General features: G+C 37.0%; 5 protein-coding genes across 7 annotated transcripts; 2 read left to right on the top strand and 3 right to left on the bottom strand.

Annotated features, from left to right (window-relative positions):
- Positions 1–1,594: 1,594 nt before the first annotated feature.
- LOC125206576 lies at positions 1,595–2,086 on the top strand. The gene has a single exon (XM_048105820.1). The coding sequence runs from the start codon at positions 1,595–1,597 to the stop codon at positions 2,084–2,086; it is 492 nt and encodes a 163-aa protein (XP_047961777.1).
- Positions 2,087–3,800: 1,714 nt separating this feature from the next.
- Positions 3,801–8,628, bottom strand: LOC125208325 (small RNA degrading nuclease 5). Of its 3 annotated transcripts, none has more exons than XM_048107906.1 (14): positions 8,473–8,628; positions 7,954–8,010; positions 7,796–7,861; positions 7,559–7,692; positions 7,366–7,478; positions 7,007–7,135; positions 6,858–6,928; positions 6,253–6,312; positions 6,078–6,133; positions 5,554–5,614; positions 4,987–5,254; positions 4,519–4,700; positions 4,150–4,445; positions 3,801–4,071 (listed from the first exon to the last, which is right to left on the bottom strand). In XM_048107906.1, the coding sequence occupies exons 1-14, from the start codon at positions 8,566–8,568 to the stop codon at positions 3,948–3,950; spliced, it is 1,713 nt and encodes a 570-aa protein (XP_047963863.1). In that variant the 5' UTR covers positions 8,569–8,628; the 3' UTR covers positions 3,801–3,947. The 3 variants fall into 3 exon arrangements, with proteins under 3 accessions (XP_047963863.1, XP_047963864.1, XP_047963865.1); XM_048107907.1 differs by having other exon boundaries at positions 7,007–7,132; XM_048107908.1 differs by having other exon boundaries at positions 7,954–8,018; positions 8,473–8,610.
- A 1,197-nt stretch (positions 8,629–9,825) lies between these two features.
- LOC125206575 (dirigent protein 21-like) lies at positions 9,826–10,419 on the bottom strand. The gene has a single exon (XM_048105819.1). The coding sequence runs from the start codon at positions 10,417–10,419 to the stop codon at positions 9,826–9,828; it is 594 nt and encodes a 197-aa protein (XP_047961776.1).
- A 6,599-nt stretch (positions 10,420–17,018) lies between these two features.
- Positions 17,019–17,854, bottom strand: LOC125204891 (dirigent protein 11-like). Its single transcript, XM_048103656.1, has one exon. It carries the CDS (start codon positions 17,791–17,793, stop codon positions 17,245–17,247), a length of 549 nt encoding a protein of 182 aa, XP_047959613.1. The 5' UTR covers positions 17,794–17,854; the 3' UTR covers positions 17,019–17,244.
- Positions 17,855–21,616: 3,762 nt separating this feature from the next.
- Positions 21,617–24,447, top strand: LOC125205786 (ribosome maturation protein SBDS-like). Its single transcript, XM_048104909.1, has 5 exons — positions 21,617–21,838; positions 22,133–22,262; positions 22,775–22,975; positions 23,232–23,399; positions 23,846–24,447. The coding sequence occupies exons 1-5, from the start codon at positions 21,705–21,707 to the stop codon at positions 24,284–24,286; spliced, it is 1,074 nt and encodes a 357-aa protein (XP_047960866.1). The 5' UTR covers positions 21,617–21,704; the 3' UTR covers positions 24,287–24,447.
- The last annotated feature ends 1,753 nt before the right edge of the window (positions 24,448–26,200 follow it).

Below are 26,200 nucleotides of genomic sequence, written 5' to 3'. Positions count from 1 at the left end.
AAATGAATCACTTGAACATAAAGATGGCGTGTCATCCACCGCATAAACTAAATAATAAAAAAGTAAGAAATTTTCAAAGAAGAAACCCATATAGAATGTATGTGTTTAAATGGATGGACAAACTTTTCTTGTTGAAATTCAGTTAATACCAACCTCCATTTAATTTTGATTAAAGAATTATTAGGTTTAGTTAATTAATAAGAAATAAATGTAAGTATAGTTAGTTGGCATTTTTGTATCTATCATTTCGATAGATTGCCACTCCTTTTCGGTTAGCCATACCTTTTAGTTCTCATTTTTAAGGTGAAGTATTTGGATTTAAGATGCGACACTTTAGCTACCTTATTGTGTAATTATTAATTAATAATGGATTCAGGTTTCTTGATTGAGCAAAAACTGATGTTTTTTTATGTCATTTCTCATTTCGTTTATGCATAATGCATCGATCATTGTAGGTCAGGTGGTTTAAATTAGTACGAAATTAGAATATATCGTTAATTATTGCAGCGGAATTAATGTAGATAATCAAATGCCTATTCTGATTTAGGTTTTCTTGGGAAAAAAAATATCGTACGCTACTAAAAAAGACACGGTTTAGCGAGCACAAAAATGCTCGTTACACACTGAAAAATGTTTGCTAAATATCATTAACGATCCTAACTAGCAACCATATATTGCCAGTGGCGGATCTAGTAAAGAACAAAGGGGTACGATTGTACCAGTGAAACTGCAAGTAGCCTAGTGGTTGTTGATGTTGCTATTTTTTATATAGATAACCAAAAAAAATGATAAATTGAATTTTAAATCTCCAAGTCGATCAGTGTAATTATTTATCTCACCCCAATATGAAATTTATGAATCCACCACTGTATATCGCGATGCTCGTAAACACATCGCTCACTATATTTTGTGGGCACTAGCGATTGTTGTATGACGAACATGCATATGTGCTCGAGAAATCCTCGCATTTCCAGTCACGAAAGCGAGGCTGGATTCGTGAGGAATCTGGTGAGCACAGTTTGTGCTCGTCGTGTTGAAATATTGGATGGAGGAAAAATTTATAATTAGTTTTCTTTTTTAGAGAAACATAAGTCTGCATTTGTGGCGAGCTATTATTCGATAGGCAAACATTAAAAATAAATACTTACGGCACAACCAAGCAAAAACTAACCAACACCTTACTCATAATTACGTACACAAACCTTTAAATAAACGCGCAATTTAGGGTGTCACCAACGGCGCCCTTTCCGTTCGCCCGTTGGGGACGGGCGACCTGACGGGCGCCATAGTGGGCGGGAAGGGCGCCCACGCCCGTCCCGAGTGCCCCTGCGATGGCCTCGCCCCTCCCGTCGACGAGCGAGTGGGACGGGCGCCACTGTGGCGAAGGTCGCCCGTCCCACTCGGACGTCCGACATTTTAGGTTTTTTTTTTTTTTTTTTTTTTTTAAAAAAATACTCTATAAATAGGGCTCCTTCAACGTCATTTCATTCACACCACTTGTGTTGACAAGTTTCTCTCTCTAACCTCTTTTTTCAATTATCTATAATGGCGAGTAGTCGTGCGGGTGGTAGTGGCGGAGGCGCTAGTGATAGTGATGGCTTTAGCGATGATGAATTGGATCTCGCTGTGCAAGCGGCGATTGATCGACGGATCCGGCAAAGGCAGCAAGCGGCGGCGGCCGATCCATCGCCGACGGCATGTACCCCGGGACCACATTGCTGCACATCAGCGGTTGTATGAGGACTACTTTGCTCCGCAGCCGCGTTTTGGGGATGCCTTATTCCGCCGACGTTTTAGGATGCATCGTCCTCTGTTTATGCATATCGTTGGTGCATTAGAGAGAAGGTACGAGTTTTTCAGAATCGGGGAGGATGCGGCTGGCAAACCCGGACACACGCCAATACAGAAGTGTACGGCCACAATCAGGCAACTGGCGTACGGAGGCCCGGCCGACATGTTCGACGAGTACCTCCACATTGGGGAGTCTTCAGCCGTCGAGTGTCTGTTGGAGTTTTCCGCGGGCGTTAGAGCGATATTCGGGGATCGTATCTTCGGCGTCCGAGCCCCGAAGACTGCCAGCGGCTGATTAATATGCACGGGTCGGTGCACGGGTTCCCTGGGATGTTGGGCAGCATCGATTGTATGCATTGGGAGTGGAGGAACCGCCCCGCCGCCTGGAAGGGGATACTCACTTCCGGCTTCAAAGCCAAGCATCCCACGTTGATCCTTGAAGCTGTAGCTAACTACCGGCTATGGATATGGCATGCTTATTTTGGAGTGGCCGGGTCGAACAACGACATCAACGTCCTCCAGTCGTCGCCCCTGTTCAACGATCAGTGCAATGGCGTTGGTCCCGCCATCAGTTTACTCGCCAACGGCAACCAGCACAACATGGGATACTATTTGGCGGATGGGATATACCCAAACCGGCCCGTCTTTGTGAAGACGATCAAGCATGCGATCGGGCCAAAGAAGTCCTACTTTGCGACCCGGCAGGAGGCAGCGCGCAAGAATGTTGAGCGCGCATTTGGTGCGCTCCAGAGTCGATGGGCGATGGTGAGGGGTCCGGCAGGACAGTGGTATATTCCCAACATCGGCGACATCATGTACGCGTGTATCATTTTGCACAACATGATTGTCGTAAGTGAAGGGGACGAACTGACTCAGTGGACCAGCGAAGATGACACGGGTGCCGGTCCAAGCCACGGCGTGGCCACCGCGAATGTGAACATGGGGGTACCTCATGGAGAGGTTGAGCGGTTGCGCGCATTTGCCGACATGCGGCAAAAAAATGCCCATATTCGACTTCAGGAGGATATCATCGAAGAGGTTTGGACGCGGAGGGGTGGACACTGATGTGGTTGTTTTTTTTTCCTATCTACTATGTAATTTTTTTTTCGAATGATGTAAGTTTTTTTTTATTGAAATATTCGTATTTTCCGTTTGTATTTGTGTCGAATTTTAATTCCGTGCATTTTAATTTAATTGTGAATTAATTTAATTGTGGGAAGGGCTAGTGGGAGGGGCGAGTGGGAAGGACTAGTGCAATGGGAAGGGCGAGTGATGTGGCAGTGGAATGGGAGGGGCTAGTGCTGACGTGGCATGAGAAGGGCGAGTGGGAGGGGCGCCGCTGGAGACACCTTAGTTAAATTAAAATCATCATGAATCACGTATTTAATTAGTATTGTACTAACAGTAAGATTGCAAAATGGAAAAAGAAAATATGATTCATCAATAATCATGATTTTAGCTACCAAATCAAAGTTGGTTAATTCTATTACGCCGCCATTCTTGTAAGGGTCTTTTTAATAATCTTTTAAATATTTAGGAGGTTGAATGGTTCATTACATCTTACCTACCAAAGTTATTGTTCAAAGACTTACCAGCACACTATTTCATATTTGTATCATAATTGTAAATTTAATTACAAGTTTTTTAATTTTTGAATTGGACTCACAAGTTAAACCAATATCTACATACCTAAATATCGTGGGCTTTAGCCCATTTATCGAACTGGACCCTGTGAAGTGTTATGGGCTGAACCCCATTTGTGAAAACCATGGCCTATCAGCTATCTGGTTTAAGAGAGACAGAAAATGTTTCTTTTTTTATAATATAAAAAATTAAATAGTGTAACACGGACTATTAAGAAATTGAAAAAATAGAAAATATATCAGTCGTTTACATTTTTCTCCTTTATCAGTTCTTCTGTTACTGGATGAATGACAATTGCATACAATTGTGATTATTAATTAGCTTACAACAATATAATGATAGATAGTGTAACACAGACCACAACATGAAACCAGATTTATAACAAAATCTTCATATATATTAAAATTTCCAATAGTCTTGGATTACATAACATTACCAACTGAATTCTGGATTAACCTATTTTTTCTCAACAAAAAAATCAATTACTACAACAGAGACAGAGAGAGATGTTATTAGTGTTTGATGCCAAGAAAGCACAAGCCTACTTCAGCTTGAGCCTGCAACTCCTCCAGCACTTTCACCATCTTCTCTCGGCAATGCACGGTTTCTTTTCGCTCCGAGAGGATATTCCGTAATCTTCACAACAAAACACAAGGTTAGCTAACTCGACAAGCCACTAACATTTAAACACTGTAAATCAACAATTGATCTTACTTCTGTACTGTTGCAGTGTCTCCGTGGCCTGTACAGATAACGAGCATGGCGTTGTCAGGTAGACAGGAATATATGCTCTTTACTCTGCTGTTTATTCGACTAAGAATATCCTCCAGCTCCGACGTGACCTTGTACGCGCTTCTTTTTCTACTGGAAGGCTTCTTGCTACATGTAAGCAACGAGATCATCTCTGCTATCTTTGTATTTAGGCTCTCGTCGTCGTCCGCTTGTTTCTTGAAATGAGTATACAACTCCGAGAACTGCGTCCAGATGAACTGCACCCGGTCGCTTTTTACCTGAGCATTTCAAAAAAAACATGAGATTAGAGGAATAAAGACCAATCAAGGAGAAGAAAAGAAGTATGAATACCTCTTTTTTGGCTTTCATAAGAGCTTCATCGTCACTGGATACAGGAATTGCATGAGATGATTCAGAGGCATATCGCTTCACTATAGATACATTATCAATCAAAGAAGAAGTTTTGCCGGAGTCACTTAATACTGTCAGGAGTTTCTTCCGCATAAGCGCCGGGGGCAAGCCAAAACCGGGACCTGACACCAAAGGAACGACCAAAGAAAATATTATTCAAACATAGACGAGAATACAAAACGAATAGCATCAAAGAAAAAATATTATTCAGAATGATTGAAGACATCAAACAGGACTCGTTGGACCAGATATAGTACATTTGTAAAACTAATTGTTTCGAAAAAATGATAATTTGTTTAGTTGACAGCTAATATAATGCACCATTGAGTTTTAGTAAAAATGAAAACTAAATATGCATTAGCATGATTTAGCATATACTCCTATCCAAAACGCGGATAAATTGCATACCATGTTTAATTTTTAACAATGCAAGCTCCATTGTAGCTCTAGCATCTTCAACGCTATCATGTCCATTTCCTGAATCTTGTATTACCATGGAAAGGAACTTTCTTGTTAACACGCGCAAAGCTGTTTTATAAGACTGGCCTCTAGGGTGTCTATACAAAATTGCGGTATCAATCACCAAATCATGTTTGATCTTCAAAGCTAACAAATCATTTTCCAGTGAATGCCCAACAAGGATAGTCTCCTTGTAAACAAGTCCCAGAAAATCTTCCTGAAGAAATAAGCAGCTGTTAAAACATACTATTAAACAGAGTTCATTGAAAGCTACATAATATCCCTCTCTAATAGCCAGATGAGGTGGTCTTAGACATAGTAATTAGATAGGCAAGCAGAAACAAAAGATGGTGGGCTCAAAATTTAATGCCAGTCTTTTATCAAAAGCAGGTGCCACGTCTAAGGTAGGATTTTGATCTTGTTCAAATATTTAAAATTTATCTAATATCTCATGCAATTAGATGAGGTGAAAATTCAACGTATTACAATAAGAAAAGGCAGAAGGTCAAAATAGACCTGAACATCTTTAAGTGTTGTCGTAACGCTTTCCAGCATCTCATGAGTAATTCCACTATACCTGCAATTGCATAATTCCTCAAAGTGTTAAAATGCTTGATTCAACCCTGCCAAAAGCTAGAGTTCTTATTCCGTAATCAAGAAAAGAATTAAGAATGCTCTATGGGGTAAAGCATAAATTCCCGGAACCACTAGCAACATGCTCTACTGCAGGCGGTTTAAATTTTCCATCAAGCTAAACTAGATTATCAAAGATATTTATGACCATTCCATGATCAAAGGAAAGTAACAACACTTAAACATTATTGATACGCACGAGCAAAATGCTAAGAAAATTACTTGACCAAAAAAGGAAAATAAATTCAATTAATGTTCACAGGCCCCAATTAAGTTAAATCAGGATTCAGCCAATTATTTGGTTCTGACTCATGATTACTGAAAAATATTCAACAACCGTAGTTCAAACCTCATTAGACGACACACATAAGATGCAGTTTCACAGAATAGTTCAAAAAACCATGTACCTTGTGTTGTAATCAGTAATAGGATTTGCTGGTTTAACAAGCTTATCCAATAATACCTGCATGTATAATAAAATTAGGCAATCGTGTACCAGTATAAATTCATAAACTATAGTTTACAACCATCCAATAAACAGAAAATGCATGCACCTTTTTTGTGCACTAAAATGAATCCTACCTGCCCAGTTGTATCAACCAGCGTAATTCTTGTAAGCTCAAAACCTTTTCTTGTAATGCACTGGAAAAACAAATTGGTGAACAAAAACATAATTATAGATAACACTAAATGACTTCAAAAGTGCACTTCTTCAAAGTCAAGAAAGGAATATAAAGTGCGGTTTCAGCATGGAAGAATATGACCTCAATCTTGGCCCAGCCCCAACACTATTTTATTAATTAATACTCTACTTTGATGGACAGAATAAAAATCATGGATAAAAGATGAAACAATCAAGCAGTAGAACCACGGAAAGCCGACCTACCAAACAAGTACAGAACTTGGTCTGGGTTTTCCCTATACAGAGGCATGATATCATATCTTTTCCTTTTCCAATTGATATGAATTAGAAAATTTTATTACAGAGACGATGAGTTGTTACAAAGGGATTAGTAATCCCCACATCCTCTTTCAGGTAGTTAAACGAAGAACAAGGGAACAATTCAATTAATGAAAGAGTTCTATTGTTTTTGCTCCTAATATATCTCCATCTCTAAATATGGTATTTTTTTCTATTTAAGCCCACTGGTCAAATTTAATGTCAGAACTAACATCCGCTATCGTACCATCTCACAGTCAAGTGCCAAAATCCCATGCAATGGAGTTCCAGAAGGAGCGGGAAGTGTTGAAAGAAAGTCTGCAAGAGCCAAAGGTTTTAAAAAACTATTACAATGTGTATCTCATAAAGCTCCTTTTAGAGGATATATAGCATCACCTGGATCTTTGAAACAATATCCATTATCTTCCAATTGCTTAGGTGTAAGTGTGTAGTAAGTAACTGGGAACGGCAAGTTTCCTTTTAAATCAATAGGAGATGCACCACCTGAAGAGTCCCGATTTCCTGCTAAAAGCATGAATTAGGTAGAACCATAATAAATCCAGCAGGGGCATGGCAGCTAGAACCATGTTGTATAATGCTAAAACCAGATGTGAATCTCTCCTTTTCTCATATCATTACTTTATTAACTTTTCTTGCACACATTTCTTAAGTCCCAACGGATATGGCAGGAAGCGCATGCTTCAAAAAGTTCAGATGGAATTTCCAGAATATGAAGTATCCGATGAAACACAAACCTTGAGAAGATATCCGCGCAGCTTTCTTTTCAATCTGTTCATTCTCATCCCTTTTTCTTTTAACTTTGCATGTAAGTAGAGCATCTATAGTCTGCATTCCATCTGATACACAGCTAGCACATAGCAAAAGGGAAATATTAGAAATAGAAGTAAAGAATCTCAATTCAAGACATGTGTACTAATTAGTAATTACCTTAAAGCTAAAACTGGTCTAGGAATTCCACAGCATTCTTTAAGACTTTTTAAAAGTTTGGACTGTGACAAATACAGTGCTGCATCAAGTCCGGGGATATAAAGCATGACGACCTTGGGAATTAAGGGCTTGTTCTGCAAATAACAATCAGAAGATGTAAACCAACAACGAAATGATATTTGAACTGATGCAGCTAGCAAGACATATTCAGAACTGAGAAGCAATTGAGATCTTTACTTTAATAAAAACCCACGAAGGCATGAAGCCCTCAGCAAGCACCCAGGTGGCAAGTCCTTGGACATCCTGCAACAAGAAATGGAAACGAATAACTAAGGCTGCTTTAAAAGAATAGCTGCGGGGAACAATCTATACAAGGTTAAGACATCAGACCACACCTGGAAATTCAAGGCTGAGGTAGCTTTAGTCTCCTTAAATTCGACGTTTGCTCGCGCCTGCACAGCTAAAAAGGAAAGCATGAGCTTAGACCTACGCAAGATTAACGAAAATCGAAGAAGCTCTCTACATTTTAACAGAGCATTCAATAGACAAAATGCACACACAAGCGCACCCAACAAATTAAAACAGAATTTCACAATGTATTTCCTTTCAAATTAAAGAGCCAGCTTTTAACAAACCAATAATTAGGTCAAGACACCATGTCTGTAATTTTACTAGAAACCCTTCTCCTCCACTTTGCTTACATATTTAACAAAATTTCCCCCAAAAAAATAGCTCCCTGTTATGCCCAATCACTCAATCATCAAAGTGTATGCAAACATATAGAATACCCACAAAAAAAAAAGCTATCTTGAAACAAATTCAACGAAATTCTAAGGCGGCAAAATAAGATTTACACATAATCTTGAACGATTTCAATTGAGCTAAAATAACTGGGAATTTAAGAAAAGTAAAACCTCTGGGCCATAGATATCAAAGAAGGATTTCGCAATGCCACTGGCTTCGGTGTTTCCCTCATTTTGCATCTGGAGTTCATCGTCTGTGGAATTCATGTTGTATCGGTACGAGGAAGAGGAAGAGAAAGGTGAATGAATTGTCGATTGATAGTATTGGCTAAGCCCTAAATTTGTTTATTTTTGTCACAGCCCTAATTTGTTTATTTAGATTTCAGTCAATTTTTCAACTTTTTTGCTTTTTAATTTTTCTTATTTTCTTTTAAAAAGATTCTTCCAAAATATAAATTTGAATCAAATTAATTCTATAAATTATAAAATATTAACATTTGCTTAAAAGGGGGGACATTAAATTGGTTAATATTATCACGAGGTACACTCAAAACTAGGGTTGGGGAAAAATACCGAAAAAATGATATATCGCTCGTATCGTATTGAAAAATATCGAAAAATTATCAAATTTTCGATATATCGTAATTTTCGATACGATACGTATCGTATCGTAAGTTTTCGATACGATAACCATATGAATTTCCTTATATCGCAATATATCGTTTTATATCGAAAATACGATATATATCAAAAAATTTTGATATATCGATATTTTCGATATATATCGATATTTTATTTTCAATATATATCGATATATATCAAAATTTTCGATATATATCGATATTTAAAGATATATCGAATTTCGGTACGATATATCGAAATATCGATACGATAACGATATGACAAATTTTTATATCGAAAGTTTTGATATATCGAATCGAAACTTTCGATGCGATAACGATATGAAATTCTTTCATATCGATATTTTCGATACGATACACGATACAACGTTTTCGATACGGTATATCGTATCGACCCACCCCTACTCAAAACATCACTTGTTCAAAATATAAAATTAAACTTTTATGATAATAATAATTTTATTTATAAAAATAGATCTTATGTATCTTATAGGAGTAGAATTAGAGAATGTTTCGTAGTTTTTTTTTCGATAAATCAAAAATCTTCAACCACCCTAAAGTGGCTAGATAGAGTACAACATCATCAAAGTACACATTAAAAAATGGAAGAAAAAAACACAATAGAGCTAACAGCACAACAAGTGCAAAACCAACAGAGGTAGAAAGAAAAAGCTGCAGTCGAAAGCACAGCACGAGGCAAACAACAAGAGGAGTTAAGTAAGACCCAAGGGATACCTGAGAGAACATCAGAGAACGAGTAGGGAGCAAGAGGCAGCGCCCGCCTATTTCGTTTGTTTCTCAAGTCAAACATAGAACGATATATACACGTTCTTTATCTACACATAAATACACCACACACAACACATTACAATAAAAACACACATTAATCAATCGAGACATAGGAACATCTCCTAGGAGTTGTCACATAAATCGAATACTCAATCACACTATAGTTCTCGACCGGATCATTAAAATAGCTACTTGTAATCGCATAGCCACGAGCATTCCGAAAGGCCCCGGTGCCTCCGACCACCGAAAGCTCCCTCTCCGCCAACGAAAACTGGTTCCGGCCAACGACGGTGACGGTGCTCCCCTTGAACACTCCCGAGGTCAAGAAGAAGTTGAGATTCATGGAGGATGCCAAGACTTTTAGGTCCATAGATATGGTCGATCCTTGAGATCTAGCCACCTCTTTGGACCCGATGTCCGGCCCCACCGTGACCTTGTCATCGAAGACGTTGATCCGCCCGAAGCCCGTGGTGGAAGTGGCAGTGATGGAGGCGTTGGCAACGGTGAACAAGGTCGCATTTGGGCCTGCCCGGGGGTCGTGGACGTAGAAATGGAGCGTCGTGGTGGCTTTATTTCCCCGGCACGAGGTTTTGAGCCACGTCGTTTCCCCGGTGCCGGCTCCGGTTGAGGCGGCGGCGGTGGAAAGGCAAGCTAGTGTTAGGAAAAGAGTGATAATTTGGTTCATCATCTTTTTTCCTTTTAAGTATCGGGATTTTTTGACTTACTAATGGAAGGGTTTATAACTATATATAGAATATAGTATACTACTATAGTGGAGCTAACTTATTTGTATCAAGTTGGAGAAATCACTTTGGATACTAATGATTTAAGAATGTGTGGTTGAATCGAATAAAATGTGGATATTAATGATTTAAGAATGTGTGGTTGAATCGAATAAATGTGACATATCTTAATTTAGTGGACCTAGAAAATTGAGTATATCTAGTTGAAAATTGATTATACTAGTGTTAATCCACGCGCATAGCGAAGAGTTAGAATGTTTTTTTACTATCAATTTGATACTGTGAATAAATAAAATAAGTGAGACTAAAAAAATTTAGGAATATATACCAAGAGTATATAAATCTAATGAAATATTTTATATACAAATAAAATATTAGGGGACAATAATATCTTCCAACTTTCACATAATACATGTTAACCTAGCAAAGATAGCTATCATTCTCATCTTCTTCGTCAAATATTCATGTATCATCTTCTTTTCGGACGACAAACATCTTCCTACAGAAGCTTTGTTCATTGGTCAGTTCAAACAGTGACATCTCTCCCTTTTTTTATTCAACAAACAAAGAAGTAATAGTGTAAATGAAATTTGAAAAAAAATATATATTTGGGATGTTATAGTTCAACAAACAGATCGTAGATATTGTACAAAATAGCATAAAAAAAGAAAAGAAAACATGATACCCTTTGTAGAATGATTGAGGAGCTATTCAGTCTTAAAATGAGTTGAAGCATTGTTGAAGTTGCCCTAAGAATGAATTTTCTTCAATTCTTAAAGCTTTTCAGCTTGGTGGAACTCAATATCTTTGTGTTTCTATTTTCGCAAAGTATCCTTGTACAAGCCAAATTTATAGAAAATGGGTACCTTTTCATATTCTTCGTGACTTTAAGCCAATATTATTTGTGATAAACTAAATTAATAACAAATGAAGACCTTTCAAATTATAATCCATTAATAAAAATTATTTGGATTAACAGATTTTTTATCAGTCATCGAATATAACTGCCAGTGCTACATTATAAATTAATTATAGACCATTAATTCATAGATATGATTCAAACAAATTAATTGGGTGGTGGTGGTAAATTGCACTCATTCTTTAATCCCAATATTGAATAATTGTAATGGTAATGGTAATAAATATGATAATGATAATTAGTGTTGTAATGGTAATAAATGGTAGTAATTAGAACGTATATGCTAGTTACAATTCCATGGTTGAATATAAGAAAAACTCTCACCGTAACTTATGGAGTATAGGCTCGATATGTAGTATTCAAATTGATCCCATAATTTGTAAATATTTTAAAATAAGGACAAAATTTATAAATATTTTAAAAGAACGCCAAAACTCGGCTTTTATATTTGTATAGATAGATTGCAAAAGGAATCTTAGTCTGTCCATTGTAAATGATGTACTTAATTTCATTGTAATTATATGCTAGTATAAAACTGTAAATGATGTATATCTTGTATACTCCTACATTACTCAAACTAGTATCACCTATGTGTATTGCACAACTTGAATTTTCTTTGCACAAAAGTAAAAAATGTCAATTAAGTAAACAATTAAAACAAATGATAAAAGATAATATAGAATTTATAAATACAAACAAAATTATATAAAGTTTATGGATCACAGTGCAAACCAATTACATTAGTTAAAAAGCAATCTTGATTATGTAAATTTTTGGTTGCTTCCTATATTGTCTTATATATTATATTTAATAACATTCAAAATTAAATACTGTATAATATTTCTATTTGAATTAATTACACAACCCATTAATATCTTTAATTGCTAATCAATTAATATTCATTAATTCATTAATTGAGAATCGATGAACAATAGCAACTAAAATTTTTAAAAATACAACAGTTGATTATAATGCAATCAAGAAATTAAAAATTCAATAAGAAATGGAATCCAGAATCGCATATGCTCATGCAACTTTGTCCCCCGTCCAACGGCCTCCATCTCCATCTATCTCTGATAGCATTCATCTTATTTGTTCATCGTCTCTAACACTTTTATCGTCCTGCCATCTTTTCCATCAGGCCAGTGTGCCCCCGGTTGTAGGTAAGTAAGAACTTCAAACAAAAATCAACTACAGATCTTATATTGCAATTTGGAGATATATTTGTATTCGTGAACGGTGAAAACACAACTTTGCGTTTACACTGTTAAAAACTGAAATATGCAAGAGTTCATGACTATGAATTTCACAAAATACTCATCAATTCCAAAACCAAAATTGGCAAAGAGAATGCTTCCATAGTTTCAATTGTTGACTAATGGTTGTTAGATCACTAAGGAGGTGAAGCACATTTTATATGGTTTCAATTTTCTAAGAATAAAAATAACAAAATATTAGTAACATAATAATTTCACAAAAAGAATGCATAAAGTAGATGAATATAAAAAGGTATAACAACAACCATACTGAATTCAAATTTTCTTTTTGAGAAAAGTGATGCAATAGGAAAAGTTAGTGAGTAAGTGAATTAGAAGTTAGCAATTGACATATTTATAGCCATAGATTTGAATTGAAGTATCCATTAATTCTCCATTTGTAACGCTAATGTTAAATGATGTAACGAATAAATTCCTTATGAAGAGAATAAAAATAATTAATCATTAAAAATGACATAAAATCTTAGAAGTTTTAAAACATCATATTTATTGCCATGATTTTACATTACTCTTTATCATCATATTTTTGTGTTCGTTAAACCTTATAAACTATGTTACATTTTTTAATATTCGATTCTATGCTTAATGCTTGAAATCAATCAAAATATTTGGTAAAAATTGTCAATTGATTGGTCCAAACTCCGAATTGGCCATGGAATAGGCGGTTACATGATTTCTCAATAGTCATGGAAAAAATTTATAACGTAAAACTTACGCCTAAACTTTATTAGCTAATTAAAAACTTATTATTAAATCAATGACATGAGCTTCCTCCTAATTTTCAGTTCTAGTCTTGATTAAATCAATGACTGTTTCCTAATAATTGTCTCCTCTATTATTAGATTTCTTCCATCGTCTAACTTCAATTTACATCTGAAGTAATACAAATATTCATGGCTGAATTATCGAGCCCTATTAAATATTCATGGCAGTTACTTTACATTTATGCACAATTCATAACCCAAAAATGTATGGTGAAAAATTTAGTGCTATAATTCTGAAAATTGAAAATACTATCCAAAACTCATAAATATAGAAAATCTTAAACACTTACGAATATTCAAAATGTAGCCCAAAACTCGCTTTTTATATATGTACAGATAGTGAAATTCTATAGTCTATGTTTGTCCAATAGGTAAAGATAAAATGATAGGGCTTTCGCCATGACAAGCTGTTTACGGACTCAATTTTCATATTGATTGTGAGAACAACTGGTGTGGGGTACGTATATAGATTAAATAGGTTCTCTCTCCTAAGAAGCTAGTCTTTTTGGCTTAGTTCTCTCGTTTGATTTGTATCAATTGGTGCTTTTATTGAGAGCCCAAACAGCTCGTAGTGGTGGCCGGGCAACGAACTCGCTGTGACCAACGAGTACGTTTGGCACCGACTCGGAGTGGTGGTCGGGCAAAGAATCCACCGTGACTAACGTGGTTGTGACCAACGCAAACTCAGAATGGTGGCCTACAGAGTGATGGCATAGCAAAGAACTAGCCGTGACCAATGAGGACGTTGCTCTAAAAGGAGGGTCAAATGTTACGGACCAATTCTCACATTGGTTGTGAGAACAACTGATATGAGATATATAGACTAAATAAGCTCTCTCTCCTAATAGTTTGGTCTCTATCACATGCGGTAGTTTTATTGTTAGAAAGCTAAGTAGTGTTCTATTGCAAAGTTTTAAACTGTTTTAGTTGCATTTTAAAAATTCCAATCTGAAAAATTGAAAATTTAGATTAAGGTTTTATTCGTCGCCATTAACATTTTTAATCAACTAATTCAATAATCATTTTAACTAAACGACTGACCAAAAACATGTTTAGCTAACTAACTGCTAGTGTACAGTGATCAATATTATTTGAGCATGCCTATGATATTGGACCCACATTTATTGCCGACATATTTGGCTTCTTGCCTACCACAAAATAAGTGAAACGTGAAAAACAATTGAAAATTTGTGCTCATTCAAGTACTTCAAATGGAATTAAATCATGAGTGAATTTAAAAAATGGTACTGATATTTGTGTTCGCATAAAAATGGTATCTAATTTTTTTTATATATAATTTTTTTGTCTATTTCATAATAAAATTAACTCTGGGTACTAAACATGTAAATTTTAAATATAAGTATTTTTAATAATTTAAATTAAATGATACTACAAGGTACTCCCCAAACATGTAATTCTTCCTCTCAGTTTCTTTTTCTTCTTCTTTCTTTTATTCTTCTTCCATTTCTATATCTTCTTCTTTCTATTTCTTCCATTTCTTCTTTCTTTATTAGTGTAATATAATGAGCTCGAAATAATGACGTATGTTTTCCGATGCTAAAGATTATAAAAAAATGAAACCTTTTTAATTTATCATTATTTTTCTCAATTGTAAATCCCGTATCTCAAATTCTCTTTTTGGGCCATCTTCCCTTATAATCATTTGCATCATAAAAAACAATGGAAATAAGTTTCAAAGGCAATAAATTGGATTCTACCTACACATGCCCAATAGGTTAAAAGGATTGAGCAAAATGTATTCCAACATCATTAATCAAACTCTTTCTTAAAACACTACAAAAATTTTGCATCTTTGACACTATGACATTCTTACTTCTATAAAATATAGTAGTACTACTATACTATATAAAACTAATCCACATATTTCTGTCCAATTCTGGATCGAGTTTGGGCATGCCCCACCCCAATCCCACAACCCAAAATTTTCTCTATTTCTTCTTCTAATCTAAGATAATTTCCATTTGATTCTTCCAAAAAGGACCAAACAACACACATGTTACCACTTCCTTCTTCTGTAAAAAAATGTAAAAACAATGCAGCCGGATACTGCGACCAGATCCGGCCAAGCCCCCGCTGGAGCGGCGGCTTAGCCCACGGTAGCTCCGTCCCCATTTCAGCCTCCTTCTTCTTCTTCTCCAACCACTCATTTTCATTCTCCTTTTTCACTAAAGAACAAACAAAAATAAATTATTATACTCTCTCTGTCCCCCATTAATGTCCACGTTTGCAATTTTCGTGTGTCCCTCATTAGTTATTCACTTTCACTTTTTACTATAAATGTTAAGTAAGTTTCACGTTCCACAAATTCATTTCACTAACATTTTATTATAAAGCTAATATATAAAAGTAAGACTCATATTCCATTAACTTTTTCCGACTCATTTTTTTACAATTCTTAAAATCCATATTGGAACCAGAATAGATAATTATTGAGAACGAAAGGAGTACTATATACTCCTTCCGTATTCAAAAAATAGAAATATTTGAAACGACAAGAATTTTAATGCACAATGAGTAAAGTAAGTGATGAATTGGTAAAGTAAGAAAGAGGAAAAAAAAAATAAAGTAAGAGAGATGAAGAGAAAAAATAATGAAAGTAAAATTAGTAGATTGTGAGGTCCACGTATTAAAATAGAAAGATTCTAAAGTTTCTATTATTAAGAAAGGATCAAAAATTGAAATAGTTTGTTATTTTTAAAAGACGGAGGTAGCAATCGACTGTGACAAAAACATGTTTAACTAAATAATTAACTACCAATATGCCTTGTTAGTAATGTAAAGGGGCAGAATGGTCCTCAGAACATAAATGCCTTTATTTAGAACTCACTCAGTCACAATAAAGTTAGACCCCATTCATTGCCAAACCACATATATTTTTTCATATTATTAAAGTGATATTAATCTTTAACATTATGTATTTTGGTCGAAAAATAATTTTAAATTAATCTAAAATATCACATAACTTTTATTTTGTTTGTTATTTTCGCCGCCAACCACCATCGACGATTCTGCCGCTAGCTACTGGACGCCGCCTTATCTCAAATTCTTCGGGTCATGTTTGGGAATCGATTTTTGAATTAGGGTTTTCAGATCGGATGTGATCGTATCTTTGTGTACCGCTTTCAAATCTCAGTTGCTCAATAGTCAATTCATTTATTAACGTGCTTCTTATGCTCCCCATCGATGGCTTTGTTTTGGATTGCACATATTTGATAGTGTTAAGTTTGTAATAGCTACTGAGTTCAATTAAGGCCTATCTCTATGAAAATTGGAAATTAGATACAAATATCTGTTGATCAACTAATGGTATACTTACTGGGGTGTTCGGTTTGCAAGATTGTATCTCGGGATTAAATATATAGTATGTTTGGTTCATGAGATTCAATCCTACAACTTAATTTTAGATAGATAATTATCCTATAATTTTATCTAAGAAACTGTACACTACCACTTAAGTATGATTAATTTGCTTTCTTTATATCATCATCATCGAACGGCATGTGCACGTTCTTCATTCGCACATACATCTATAGACAAAATTTGAAAATAATACTCCTACAAAATATCATACAACACACTATACATATCACACTCACACATTCACTAATTAATAAAGTGGCGTTCAGTTTCCTAAATAAAATAGTACCAATATATAATCTAAAATTGAATTGTGAGACTATTTTAGTGGGAGGAGGTTGCCTATAACTAATTATCCGTATCAATCTCATGAATCAAACACACAACATATTTAATTTCTAGATACAATCTTGCGAACCGAACAACCATATTCTAATCACTCGAGACATAAATCGTATACTCGATCACACTTGAGTTCTCCACCAGATCACTTGAATAGGTACTCGTAATCGCATAGCCACGAGCATTCCGAAAGGCCCCGGTGCCTCCGACCACCGCCAGCTCCCTCTCCGCGTCAGCAAACTGGTTCCGGCCGACAACGACGACGGTGCTCCCCTTGAATTCTCCCGAGGTCAAGAAGAAGTTAAGATTCATGGAGGATGCCAAGACATTTAGGTCCATAGATGTGGTGGTTCCTTGAGCTCTTCCCATCTCCTCGGACCCGATGTCCGGCCCCACCGTGACCTTGTCGTCGAAAACGTTGATCCGGCCGAAGGCCGTGGGGGAGGTGGCCGTGATGGAGGCGGTTGCAGCTGTGAACAAGGTCGCATTTGGGCCTGCGCGGAGGTCGTGGACGTAGAAATGGAGCTTCGTGGTTGCTTTATTTCGCCGGAATAAGGTTTTCAGCCACTTTGTTTTGCCGGCGGTGACAAGGCAAGCTAGTGTTAGGAGAGGAGTGATTATTATTGGGTTCATGTTCATCTTTTCTTTTTAAGCTTGGGAATTTTGAGTTATGGATGGATGTTTTATATGCTCTCTTAGTTTTATCAAGATGGAGGAATACTATTTGATTACAATGATTGAATATTGTGTGGTTGAAATCGAATAGACTATAGGTGACTAAGAAAATTGAAGTTGACAGTTTTATTTTTTTCTTCTGACGTCGCGAGATCTCATGCAACTTTATTTCATGTGCTAAGTGGAGAGAACGAAGAAGACTGAGATGAAATATATAAAGTAGAGATAAATGTGTTTTTGTTTTAATAATGAGTCATTTTGGTGGAGACAAAACAAGAAAGGAAAGTGGGTTATCTTCGATGGAACGAAGGGAGTACGTATTAGTATATAGTTTTATTCGTTATTTTATACTCCCTCCATCCGCCATTAAATGTCACACTTTGATACGGCATTAATTTGAAGAAATGTAATAAAAAAGTGGATTGAAAAAGTTAATGCAATGTGAGTTTTACTTTTATATATTAGCTTTATAACAAATGTGAAGGGAATGGATTAGTGGAAATGAGATTCATTACCAAAAGTAATACCCTTTCCGTCCCAACTCCCAACTAAGTTGAGTCGAATTTCTTTTCGGGATGTCCCAACTGAGTTGAGTCATTTTCTTTTTTGACATAAAATAAAATATCTAATTATTTTTACTTTATTTCATCATCTGTTTTACTATCTCTTTTATCTTTCCTATTCTATATCTTTCTTACTTTCCAACACAATTTGTTAATATTCATGCTCAAAAATTTTGAGTCAATTTAATTGAGACGGAGAGAGTAGTAAAATGTAAGCGTGAATCAAGACAAGCAGGGTATAAATGTAATTACATTATACTATGTAAATGAAATTAGTAATTACATTAAGGTGAAGATAAAATGAAAGTGCTTTAGTTGTTACATGTGATAGTTTTATTGTTGAAATTTAAGTGTGCGCAAGTTAGAAATTTGTTTAGTTGCATTTTTTTCAATTAAAAAAAATAGATTAAGGTTTTATTCGTCGCCATTAACGTTTTTATCAACTATTCCAAAAATTATTTTAAATAAGTGACTTCGTTCCAAAAATTTGTCTTTGGACCACACTTATTTCTGACATTGGACTTCTTGCCTACCACTACCACTACCACAAAAATAATACTCCATCTTTTCTACTTTCTCCGTCCTATAATACATGTAACATTTTTTTTTTTAGTTTTATCAAACAAAAGAATTCATATTTCTTCTTTACAAAAAATTTCATCTCACATCAATTATAAAATTATATTTTCTCTCACCACTTTAACACACTAAGAGCACTCCCAATAGGCTCGGCGTTAAACTCGGCGATTTTTCGCCGAAAATCGCCGAGTTTTCGCCGGCCAATGGGACGATTTCGGCGAATTCTCGGCGTTATTCCTCCCGAATTAACGCCAACCGGCGATCCATCGCCGAATCATCGCCGCCCGCTGTGGGCGCGATTCGGCGATGTTCGGCGATAATTTTTTTTTTTTTTTTTTTTTTTTTTTTTTTTTTTACGGCTATATCTATAATTCCATCACTATAAATACTTCTTCTTCCTCCTCCATTCATCACACACAATTCTCTCAATTTTTCAATCTCTTATCTCAATCTTCAATCTTCAAAATTATGAGCTCTAGTAGGAAAAATTCTCGAAAAAGTAAGGGTAAGGGCAAAGAGTCGAGTTCGCAAATTCCCAACACTGATGAAGCAAATGAGCAGTGGTTGAGCTCGTTGTTGTCGATGGGTTCTCCTCCCGGCCAATATCCATATGCGGGTCCGTCCCCATTGCGAGACTCCTACGCCACTCGGACTTTCTCCGTACTTCCGATCTGCCCTTAGCATGCCCTCTCCAGGCCGACGATGTGTATCGCCCCCGCATAGTCACATCGTTGTTTGACACCCCTGGATCAACCCCAGGCGACGAAGAATCTCAGGCCGCGGCGTACACAACGGATCCGACACTCAGCACGGACGACTACGAGGTGGAAGAAACGCCCGCCGAGCCGCCTTCCAGGAGCGGGAAGGGGAAGGCGCCCGGCGTCGGCAGTCGACGGCTGCGACCGATACGGCTTCCGATGAGAAGCCGAAGCGGACAAGGACTACTTACACTCTCGAAGAGTCCGAGCTGATAGCCAACTGCTGGGCGGACACGACGCAAGACGCGGTGCGCAGCAACTACCGGACCGAGATCATGTTCTGGGCGCAGGTTACGGAGAAGTACACGACCAACAAGACTGCCTCGATGAAGGACCATGGCAGTGAGGCGATCCGCCGGCATTGGGAGCGCCTCATGAGGGACTGCGCCCATTTCAACGGTATATATTCTAACTTGATGACGAACATGACGAGTGGCCAGAACGAGCACATGGTCCGAGATGAGGCCATCCGGATGTATAGTGGCCAGTTCTTGTCGAAGGGCTTCAAGTATTGGAAAATCTATGATAGGCTGAAGGATCTCCCCAAATTCCGGACGGAGATGCACAGCGCGCTGCACGGGAAATCGGTGCGCTCGCGACTTAACGGTGCGGAGAGTGAGGGCAGCGCGATCCCCATCGACTTGTCTGAGGATGGTCCGCACGAGCGCCCTGTGGGAGCGAAGAAGGCGAATGGGAGGCGGAAGGGGAAGGGCACATCGTCAGATGCCCCGTCGGAATCCCCGTTCTTACAACAAGCCACGTTCTCTTCCAATGCCGCCACTCTGGCGCAGTTGTACACGTTGTACTTCACCGGCGGCGGAACCCCAGAAGAGAAGCAGTCCCTCTGGTCGACCATCCAAAATATGAAGATCAAGATGGGCCTCTCGCCGGACGCTCCTCCCTCTTAGTTTTTTAAATCCTTGTTTTTTATGGTTTTTTATTTGTAGTTTTTTTTTTTCTCGTTGTATTATATTTTCCAATGATTAATACAACGACGAATTGTTCATTTATAAATCTATTTATTAAACACATTTGTAGTGAAAATTAAATAATATTTAAAATGATGATGTAAAAATGAAATGTTGAGTTAGGGAGAAATAAGGGAGAATAAGGGAGAAACCATTGGAGCAGTTGGCTAAAAGTTGGCTAAAAACTGGGGATAAATTTTGGTGCTGATGTGGCAGGAGTTAGGGAGAAATAAGGGAGTTTTTAGGGAGAGCATTGGGAGTGCTCTAAACAACATCTCTTAAAATATCGTGTCATCTTCTAAGTGTGTCATCTTCTTTGGGACGGATGGAGTAGCTTTTTTTTAGCTGAATTATATTTCTTTTTGAATTATCCCTCTAGCTGAGTTATTTCTTTGTTGCAAAAAATAATCTATTTCTTTTCTTTTATTTTATTCTCTTTGCATTTTTCTACCTTTTTTTCTTTCATACGTTATTCTTCCTTTACTTAATTTACTTTTAACACGACTTGTTAAATCTCGCGTCGAAAAGAAACACATCTACTATAAAAGGACGAGGACTTCATTCCATTAAAGATGATCCACTTTTGTTTTTAGTTTATCTCACTCAAAAGGACTCATTATTAAAAATAAAAACTCATTTATCTCTACTTTGTTTTTTCTTTCTTACTTTATTCTCAATCTCCACGAATACACGAAATAAAATTATACAAATTCATGTACCTTCCAAGAAAGTGGTCCACCGTCCACTTTTTTAGGATCGAGGGAATATAGATGAAAGAAGTAGTACCATTTTTAGTTCTCCAACAATACACCTTAGCCTTAATTGGGCCGCAATATAACCCTAATGAGAAGTTTGCAATAAAGCCCAATTGTAAAAGTGTTGAAATTGAGCCCATTTAATTCAGCTCATCTCTTCCATTGATTTCCATTTCAAATCATCGAGAATTCTAGAACGCCGAAGGCAGCCACCGTAATTCACCGGCGCCGCTTTCAATCGGAGGAGTAGAGATGTCGAAAACACTCGTGCAGCCTGTAGGGCAGAAGAGGCTGACGAACGTCGCGGTGGTGCGTCTCAAAAAACACGGAAACCGCTTCGAAATCGCTTGCTATAAGAATAAAGTCCTCTCTTGGCGCTCACGCGTGTAAGTATAAATTTTTGTGTATATTTGTTTGTTTTTATGCTAATTTGTGTTGATCGTGAATTTTAGGCTATGTAATTTCTATAACTGGTCTATAATTGTGCCTAATTTGGACTGGTAATAGTGAATTGTGTATGATCGTAAATTCGTAACCTACTTTTGTTGTTACTAGTGAAAAGTTACAAGGAAATGGAAGTGATGAGAAACTTTTTGATGCTGTTTTAAGGATTTCGAATTATAGCTTGTTGATGTTTCTAGTTTGAATGCTGATACTAATTTGTGAGATGTTAAACGTAGAGAGAAAGACTTGGATGAAGTGTTGCAGTCACATACTGTGTATTCGAATGTTTCGAAAGGTGTTCTAGCTAAGTCGAAAGATTTAGTCCAAGCATTCGGGACAGATGATCAAACTAAAGTTTGTTTGGAGGTTAGTATGCTCTGCTTGTGAATATAGGTGTTGTTTTGTTAGGAATTGCTTTCATGCTTTCAAGTCTGGTAAATGTTTGGCTGCTACGCACAGTTGTAATGTGGGAATTGGAAGGCATTAGGTGTTTAGATCTCTTCAAAGAGGTTATTAAGGTTCATAGATGAAACAGAATAAAATTTGACTATAGGTAAGGATGAGACAGTGAACTTCTATTAGTTGATCTAGCGTTTATGACGTATACTGATAAGCAAGATCTCTTTTACTAATTTCTAGCAAGTAAAACTGCAACCTATAGCAAAGGAGGATATTCAGCTCATTGTGAATCATGAATGAAAATGGTCATGGAGAACACAATAGTGGAATGTTGCACTCTTTAGATATTGCAATTATGGAATCCGTCTGAGTTCTGCTTTTAGTTGTTGAAGGGACTCTTGGTTTTTATTGATACATTGCTGCACAAGTTGTGATGCATGTCTTGAATGAGTATTGAGTACTATCCTTTCCTACTGCAGATTTTAGAGAAAGGAGAGCTGCAAGTTGCAGGGAAGGAGAGGGAGTCCCAATTATCCAGTCAATTTAGGGATATTGCAACTATAGTTATGCAGAAGACTTTTAACCCTGAAACTAAACGACCTTATACCATAAGCATGATTGAGCGTCTAATGCACGACATACATTTTGCCGTGGAACCAAATAGCAGCTCAAAGAAACAGGTGCTGTATAGTTTATTGTAATTTTGTGACACACTTGCATTTCCTTGAATTCGACTGTACTCCATAGCTCCTTAAATCTCTTTCTTTTTTCACTTTGCCGTTGACTGTGTATTTCACAAGAACGTGTGATTGACCCTCCTGACAAGTTATTATTTTTATTTTTATTTTCTTTTTGTTGTGTGATGGTCTCTTGACTCTCTTCCGTTTTTTCTTTACCTGGTTGTCATATTGGTAACAAGTTCCAACTGTTATACAGGCATTAGAAGTCATACGCGAGCTCCAAAAGCTGTATCCAATCAAACGATCACCCATGAGACTGCGATTAACTGTACCAGAAAAGAACATGCCATCACTTGTGGAAAAGATCAATGGTTGGAATGCTACCATTGTTTCAAGAGACGAATCAGGAAGTCAGCTGTCTGTTGTAAGTTCGATATCTTAACCTCCAACCACGTTTTTTATTTCACATGAAAAACTGCACATTGGAGTTGAAAAATAATTATATTTTTATTATCTTTTCTGCTGAATACACTGAGTACAGAATTCATATTTAAGAAACTGTCTTCTATCTATACCTTGAGAGTTAAGAATTGATGTTATGTTTAGTTACCTATGTTTATGCATATACACTAACTAAGCACATACTTTCTACTTTGAAAATGTGTAATGTAACCAGGGATGATGTGGATCTGATATAGGATTTAGGAACAAAGTGTGATTCTCTCAATGTCAAAAAGAATGTAATTGAAAAACTCAGATTATGGAGTGTTCAAGATTCTAGATAGCTTGTGGTAGCAAATGACTGTGAATTGGTATTTTTGTTCTCTTCGTTTGACATGGTCAACTAACTATATTTTTATTTGATGGCAGATTTGTGAACTGGAACCAGGTTTTTTCCGTGATTGTGATGCTTTAGTGAGGAGTCTGCAGGGAAGATTGGACATTCTTGCAGTGAATGTGCACTTGGATAGTGATACACATGTGGATCACTATGATGATCTTGAGGAGGAATCATCAAGCGTGCAGGTCGTCTCTAAGGCCCCCATTGTTCAACTGACTGAAAAACTGCAGAAGCAAACAATTTCCTCGAACGAGGGGAGTTCCCAGGGAGAGGTAAAACAGCAAAAATGCAACACCTGCAATGCTTTTGTTGGTGATGCAAAGGAGTACCGTGAGCACTTTAAGAGTGAATGGCATAAGCACAACATGAGACGAAAGACGAGGCAGCTCCCTCCCCTTAGTGCTGAAGAATGCATGGGTGACATGGAAATCATTGACTCCAAAGCTGATCTCAAGGACTACTCATTCTGACTTGGGATGTATTTTGTTGTTTGAACTGCATTTATCATGAGTAGATGATTTTGTTCACTTTGTATCACACATGGAAAAAGAAGTTGCTGATTTGTATAAGGCTGCTGTGTAGTGGAATTGAGGGTGTGGTTCAATGTTTGGTATCACATAAATATTTACCATTCCAAATTTCTCAAACTACAATTTGAATTTTATATCCAAAGTAGACAATTATTAGAATTTCAAATATTTGCAAAATTATATACCTTTCAAACATTGCATACCCATGACTAGACATGCCCAAGGTTCTGGCCGCAATTCGGAACCGTTGGTTCTGGTTCCAAAAAATCTCAAATCGGAACCGAACCTTGAGCATATTTTACGGTTTGGTTTGGTTCTGAACTTCTAGTTTTTGGCGGTTTTTGTGGTTCCGATTTTCACGATTTTCTGGTTGTTTTTTGTTGTGTCCGGATTGGAACCTGAATCAGTCCACTGTTCCAAAAGTGGCGGCTTCGGTCCATTTAAATCTTGCGGTTCTGGTTCGAAATCGTAACTGCCGGTTAAGATTCTGCGGTTAACTGCCTGAACTGTTAACCTTGAGCATCTCTACCCATGACACAAATACATACATTGTACACACACAATGCACTGCACATTGTGTGTAGTGTGTGTGCATTTGTCCATGTGTGTATGTTGTGTGCATTTAGTATGTCTATTCATTGAGTGTGTATTGTGTGTAGTTCTGAAGTCTTGGCCTTGCAGCGTAAGGGTTCAAACTCAAGTTGCTATAGAATAAAAGGTTTCTAAGACCAATTCCACAACCACTTGCTTTGATACTAATTACACAATTTTATATTCCCTTCGTCCCAAGGAAATTGCTTTGATACTAATTACACAATTTTATATTCCCTTCGTCCCAAGGAAGATGACCCCTTCCTTGGATGTCAAGGGATTTTATGCAATTTTATTTTGTGTTATGTGAAGAGAGTAAAGTAAGAGAGAAGGAAGAAAGTAGAGATAAAACTGTTTCCATTTTTAATAATGATCCATCTTGATTGAGACAAACTAAAAAGAAAAGCGAGCCATCTTCGGTGAACAGAGGGAGTAGGTACTAATACTATGTATACATAAACGTTAAAATTATTTGGGGGCAGTAGCCTTCATCACCCGCCACTAGTGTATAAGCCTACACAGTGTGTAATGTGTATTGAATGAGTATGTCATGTGCATATTGTGTATGTGTGTGCATGTTTGTATCGTGTGGTGTGGTGTGGTGTGGTGTGGTGTAGTGTGTGTGTGTGAAAACCATTCTGCCACCCGCAAGCTGGTGTGTGTTATTGATGTGTGTATATTTTCCCGAGAGTATACTACTCGATATGAATTAAACTACGTGCTAAAGTGCAAGAACCAAAACACCAGTTAAATAATGAGCAGCCAATAAAGTGAAAAGAATAACGTAGGCACCACCCACCAAAACTTTGCCCCTATACAAGTGATCGTTTTTACTCACTTTTTGTGGTGGGGGTAGGAGGTGGGTGTTGCCTAACAACTTACAACTCAAATAACCTACAACATAACCATTTTATGCAACTAGTTAAATAAAAGAACAGTAGAGAAAAATGTGGGGTAAAAACTGCAATGAAAAATTCTACAATAACCTTCTTTGATTAAATCGAAATCCAAACTATATACACTCACAACCACGAGTAGGTCGACAAGCACGCAGCACAGCTGAGCTGTGAGGATAGCTGCTACGAGGTCTCAGTGTTCCTTCCGCTCACTACAGCTTAGTATAGATAGGCTGATGTTATAAGTAATACTAGTACTGAATCTTTCTCATAAATCAGTACAACCAATCATCTTTACTTGTTTCTCCTTTTATATGCATCTGTCCCAAACACTAACGGCAACTTCTGATCTTAAGCTGCACAAACA

This window comes from Salvia hispanica, chromosome 2, assembly GCF_023119035.1.
Source record: "Salvia hispanica cultivar TCC Black 2014 chromosome 2, UniMelb_Shisp_WGS_1.0, whole genome shotgun sequence".
Classification (NCBI taxonomy): domain Eukaryota; kingdom Viridiplantae; phylum Streptophyta; class Magnoliopsida; order Lamiales; family Lamiaceae; genus Salvia; species Salvia hispanica.
Note: the sequence above shows the minus strand (reverse complement) of the source record. Positions and strands in the feature narration are given on the sequence as shown.

Excerpts from the sequence above, each read along its gene's own strand:
- LOC125206575 (XM_048105819.1), bottom strand. The coding sequence starts at position 10,419 with ATGATGAACCAAATTATCACTCTTTTCCTAACACTAGCTTGCCTTTCC.
- LOC125205786 (XM_048104909.1), top strand. The coding sequence starts at position 21,705 with ATGTCGAAAACACTCGTGCAGCCTGTAGGGCAGAAGAGGCTGACGAAC. Across the intron at positions 21,839-22,132 it reads CTCTCTTGGCGCTCACGCGT|AGAGAAAGACTTGGATGAAG; the intron begins GTAAGTATAAAT and ends TGTTAAACGTAG. Across the intron at positions 23,400-23,845 it reads CAGGAAGTCAGCTGTCTGTT|ATTTGTGAACTGGAACCAGG; the intron begins GTAAGTTCGATA and ends ATTTGATGGCAG.
- LOC125206576 (XM_048105820.1), top strand. The coding sequence starts at position 1,595 with ATGGCTTTAGCGATGATGAATTGGATCTCGCTGTGCAAGCGGCGATTG.
- LOC125204891 (XM_048103656.1), bottom strand. The coding sequence starts at position 17,793 with ATGAACATGAACCCAATAATAATCACTCCTCTCCTAACACTAGCTTGC.
- LOC125208325 (XM_048107906.1), bottom strand. The coding sequence starts at position 8,568 with ATGAATTCCACAGACGATGAACTCCAGATGCAAAATGAGGGAAACACC. Across the intron at positions 7,693-7,795 it reads CTTCGTGGGTTTTTATTAAA|AACAAGCCCTTAATTCCCAA; the intron begins GTAAAGATCTCA and ends TGTTATTTGCAG. Across the intron at positions 4,446-4,518 it reads TTATGAAAGCCAAAAAAGAG|GTAAAAAGCGACCGGGTGCA; the intron begins GTATTCATACTT and ends TGAAATGCTCAG.